This window comes from Oncorhynchus mykiss, chromosome 13 (assembly GCF_057628025.1).
Source record: "Oncorhynchus mykiss isolate SJ-2025 chromosome 13, ASM5762802v1, whole genome shotgun sequence".
NCBI lineage: Eukaryota > Metazoa > Chordata > Actinopteri > Salmoniformes > Salmonidae > Oncorhynchus > Oncorhynchus mykiss.
This window is the reverse complement of record NC_143034.1, coordinates 23,132,501-23,137,268: the sequence shown is the minus strand read 5'-3', so window position 1 is coordinate 23,137,268 and position 4,768 is coordinate 23,132,501. Positions and strand designations below refer to the sequence as shown.

Genomic DNA, 4,768 nt, shown 5'->3' with positions numbered 1-4,768 from the left:
GCTCAGCCTTGGCAGACAATTAGATAGCGAAGGAATGCTTGCCAGAAAATTAAGCACAATGCACAGGGGCACACAGAGTAAATACGGATGGAAATCCTCTACATCCATTACAAGAAGTTGCTGTAGTATAACTTTGGGCTTGATACTATTGTAAGACCTAGCTCCATTGGAGTCCTCTCTACCGTTCATACACAGCTGTAGGCATAGACTTAGGCCATTTCTTAAGAATCAAATCATGTTGAAGTGAATGTGGGGTTAACCCCCCACGGAGACTCGAACACAGGTCCAGCGACTGTCAAGCCAACAGCTTAACTGTTAAATCAAGAGGTCCGAACTTCTTCATGAGGTCATTGCGTGTTGGATTTGCTACAATATACTGTACATGAATAACTCTCCTTTTATAGCTCTTATGGTCATTTGGTACATTGGTTATGTTTGAAATGCACATGAAGTGGCATCAATAATTGAGTGCATAAGGGGATGGTGAGGGTTGGTCCTAGTGGAGCCTACAGTACACGGGATGGATGTGAGCTTGTATTCTATTTGTAAGAAGCTGCAGCGATACACATTTTCTGTGAGCACTGTCCATGGTACTGATATTGTTCAACGGTACATTGTGTTCACCCACATCAACGTCTCCAAAAATATTTTTTGTTTGTTGGTTTGTTTAATCATTAAATGTCGTGGATAGGTATCACGTACATGTGGGAGGTGATAACCCACGTGCTTCGTGCTGATGTATTTTATACAAGAATTCCAGACGGAGGACTCTCATTTACCGTCGCTGTGATTCAGAACATTCGGTGAAGATCCTGAGCTCGCGCGTAACGTCTTTCAACCACACGATGGCTCTGTGCTGCCTCCTCTCCTCGACGCTCCTCCTAGCCATCGCGAGCTAGATCTAAAAAATAAAAAATAAAAACTCCCGTGGTCTCTCCGCTCCTGCTGACTGTCGCGGAACGCAGAAGCAGGCTAGCCGACCTTCTCCTCTCGAGTCCTAGCAGTCAAAGAGTGAAGATGGTTGGTGGCTCGTGCGCTCGCAGGTTGGCCCGCCGCTCGCGTTCCGCCTTGATAGCGGCTCTCACGGTGCTGCTGGTCCAGACGCTGATAGTGTGGAACTTCAGTAGCCTCGATTCCGGGGAAGAACGGGAAAACGGCGGCGGTGGCGCGTCGAACATGAGGGAGAAGAGAGACCGGGTCGGCGGCGGTGGCTACAAAGGCAGCAGCGAGTATATGAAGCGCGAGGTTCAGCTACAGCACCATCCTCCACAAGGGAAAGGAACGGTTCGTCACATACAGCAGCCGGTAAGACTGTGGCGCTACTGCTGTTACACGTAGCTATTATATCCCTTTTACCATCCTACCCATTTTAAGTGTCTGATAAAGACATAGCTGAAGACTGCATGGGCTACAACCGCTGCTTGAATGATTGTTCCTGTCTGCCAATCTATGCCTGGCGCTTTGGTAGACTGGATGGGCACAGACGGCTGTATTCATTTTCAAATCGAGATCCTTTTAAATGGAGATGTGCTACTCTGACATGTTACATCGACGTCGCTAGCGTCCCAGCCTCCCGCGCAAAGAGTGACAGATGTACGATGTTGTAGGGATGTTTCCAAATCCAAAACATTATGAAGATGAACAGAATGACAACTGAACGAACCCACATTGGGTCTCCTTCAAATCCATTCGTTGTGTAGCCTACTGTAAATCTCATTTAAAAAATCCACTGGGTGTGAATTTGAACCCAAAACGGTATAATCCAAGCAATATTTAATCACAACAAATCCTCTAAGGTCATTTCAGATGCTAAATCGATGCCCCGGGCTACTTACTTTAGGCTACTGCTTGTTATAGGTCAGAAATGATTATTTGCCCTTACAGATGACAATTTCAGTGACACACACGACTGTGTAATGGCCATTTGAAACGCATAATTTGCTAATTGTGTATCAATGCAAAACCGCTTAATGGACTAGTTCATGTGAAAATACCACAGGGAAATGACTGCGTGGTGATCGGAGTAGCCACATATAGTTTATGCAAACGCTACATTAGAGGGAAATGAGAAATGTAAACATGTACTTGCGAACTCTTGGCTCTAACCAATAAATTGTGCAAATAACCTACACTTTTGGATCGTTGGCGGTTTATGAACGCCATACTACATTAGTTCAGCACCGAATTGAGACCAAATCAAGTTGAAACATTGTTACCACACTACCTATACAGCCGTGGTTTAAATCCACACGCTCCGGGATCCCAGATGATCACTGGTCTGTTAGTTGAAATAGTTGTAATATTAGCAAACACTGGAAGGGCAAATGGATAAATCATGCTTAATTAAATTACAGTAGCCTACAGGTTGACATCTGTTCGGTTGTTAATCAATCAATCTTTGACTGATTTTGTCAAGAGATATGCAGTCTCATAATCATTTTATTCCATGGCACTAATATGGATATTATATTATTACCACAATATTATAAGCAATATGACATCTGGACTGTATTTTTTTGTTGTTGAAAAATATGGTGTGTTGTAACCTATTTGCTGTCGCAATATTTGGAAAACCTTGCATCACATTGTATGGGATGTATAATCCCGTCACTATGGATACAGTAGCTTTGATATGGTTGTTATGGGAGATATACTGTAGACTACAGTAGTGTAGGTTCCTCAGTCCTCATATAGCATCTCTCTACACTCTCATCTATCTCCTACGGGTGGTGGGAGCTGTGACTCAGTCTATCCATCAACTGTGTGTGTGTGTGTGTGTGTGTGTGTGTGTGTGTGTGTGTGTGTGTGTGTGTGTGTGTGTGTGTGTGTGTTTGCCCTCAGGCTACACAACAACAACATAATGTATGGTAAGTCATTCCAAGGACAGAAACGTGATGAAGATGTCAAGACAGACCTGCTAGGAGTGTGTTTGTGTGTGTGTGCAGTGCACATATAGGGCTCTACCTGTTCAGAAGACAAGCCCCTTCCAGTCTCCAAAGAGCCGTTTTGGGTGGTGGTATAATTTCCCCCCAAATTACTGTATATATGTATTTTTGGTCATTGTTGTTTGGAAGCCACTGCCCCCAAGGTGTCGTGGTGTCAGGTTCACCTTGTACGGAGCTCTCACGCCCTGTTGCACTTTTTCCCAGTCTGCCCTGTACGGAGATAGCACGCTCCCAGTATCCAAACATGCTTGGCTTGAGATATGCGGTCACCTGTCGAGTGTCTGTAGCTAGCTACCTAGTTTAAATATCAACACTACTGCCACAGCAGCATATTTTGGGGCGGCAGGTAGCCTAGTGGTTAGAGTGTTGGGCCAAAAACCGAAAGGTTGTTGGATTGAATCACCGAGCTGACAAGGTAACAAAATCTGTCGTTCTGCCCCTGAACGAGGCAGTTAACCCACCGTTCCTAGGCAGTCATTGAAAATAAGAATATGTTTTTAACTGACTTGCCTAGTTAAATATAGGTTAAATTAAAAAAATTAAAAAGTATTTTATTCACACTTGATTTAGCTTACATCATCATCAATATTCAGTCTGGTCGGCTGATACACAGCAGAGAGAGCGACAGAAAGACATAGAGGTCAATTACAATCAGTAAAAGAAATGAAGCTAGCTAACAAGCAGATTTACATCAATCATCAACATCAGTGATCAGCTGATAGCCCACCCTCTTTTCCCGATGTCAATCATCTCTGTCTTTAGGATTCACTTTAACTAGCTTGCTTAGAATTTGTAAAGATGATGAGTGGGTGTGCTGTTGCAGGAATAAACAGGCCTATGCTCCAAAACTGTTAAAATGGTCCCCTGCAGAGGCATTTGGTACTTTTTGAGGACCTGCCCCCTGAAAGGTCTGTGCACAGCCCTGTGTGTGTGTGTGTGTTCGCTATGCTATAACAGCATCAGTCTGAGAGACACACTAACAGACCAGGAAGGGGTTTTATCACTGTTCCTGTCCAGTAGCGTGGCTGAATTAGCTAAATAGTTCTTGAGTTTTTATTTTATTTATTTATCCGTTATTTTACCAGGTAAGTTGACTGAGAACACGTTCTCATTTGCAGCAACGACCTGGGGAATAGTTACAGGGGAGAGGAGGGGGATGAATGAGCCAATTGTAAACTGGGGATTATTAGGTGACCGTGATGGTTTGAGGGTCAGATTGGGAATTTAGCCAGGACACCGGGGTTAACACCGTGCCATGGGATCTTTAATGACCTCAGAGAGTCATGACACCCATTTAACGTCCCATCCGAAAGACACAGGGCAGTGTCCCCAATCACTGCCCTGGGGTATTGGGATATTTTTTTTGTGACCAGAGGAAAGAGTGTCTCCTACTGGCCCTCCAACACCACTTCCAGTAGCATCTGGTCTCCCATCCAGGGACTGACCAGGACCAACCCTGCTTAGCTTCAGAAGCAAGCCAGCAGTGGTATGCAGGGTGGAATGACACACAGAATCAATTGTGACTGGGCGACGGGAAGATGTGTGTCAAAACACATTCACGCCAAGACAATTGTGGCTGCAATCCCAAGTTGCACCATATTCCCTATATAGGTCACTACTTTTGTCCAGGGCACATACAGTTGACGTCGGAAATTTACATGCGCTTAGGTTGAGGTCATTAAAACTCATTTTTCAACCACTCCACAAATTTCTTGTTAACAAACTGTAGTTTTGGCAAGTCGGTTAGGACATCTACTTTGTACATGACACAAGTCATTTTTCCAACAATTGTTTACAGACAGATTATTTTACTAATAATTCAC

General features: G+C 44.1%; 1 protein-coding gene across 1 annotated transcript in view; it reads left to right on the top strand.

The window, feature by feature from the left end:
• Window positions 1-774: 774 nt before the first annotated feature.
• The window catches only part of LOC110485733 (xylosyltransferase 1), a 126,771-nt gene continuing 122,777 nt past the window's right edge, over window positions 775-4,768 (top strand). The window contains exon 1 of the mRNA XM_036940395.2: window positions 775-1,305. Within this exon, the coding sequence (XP_036796290.2) occupies window positions 1,018-1,305 (288 nt within the window). The 5' untranslated portion in view covers window positions 775-1,017. The remainder of the gene's footprint in view (window positions 1,306-4,768) is intronic.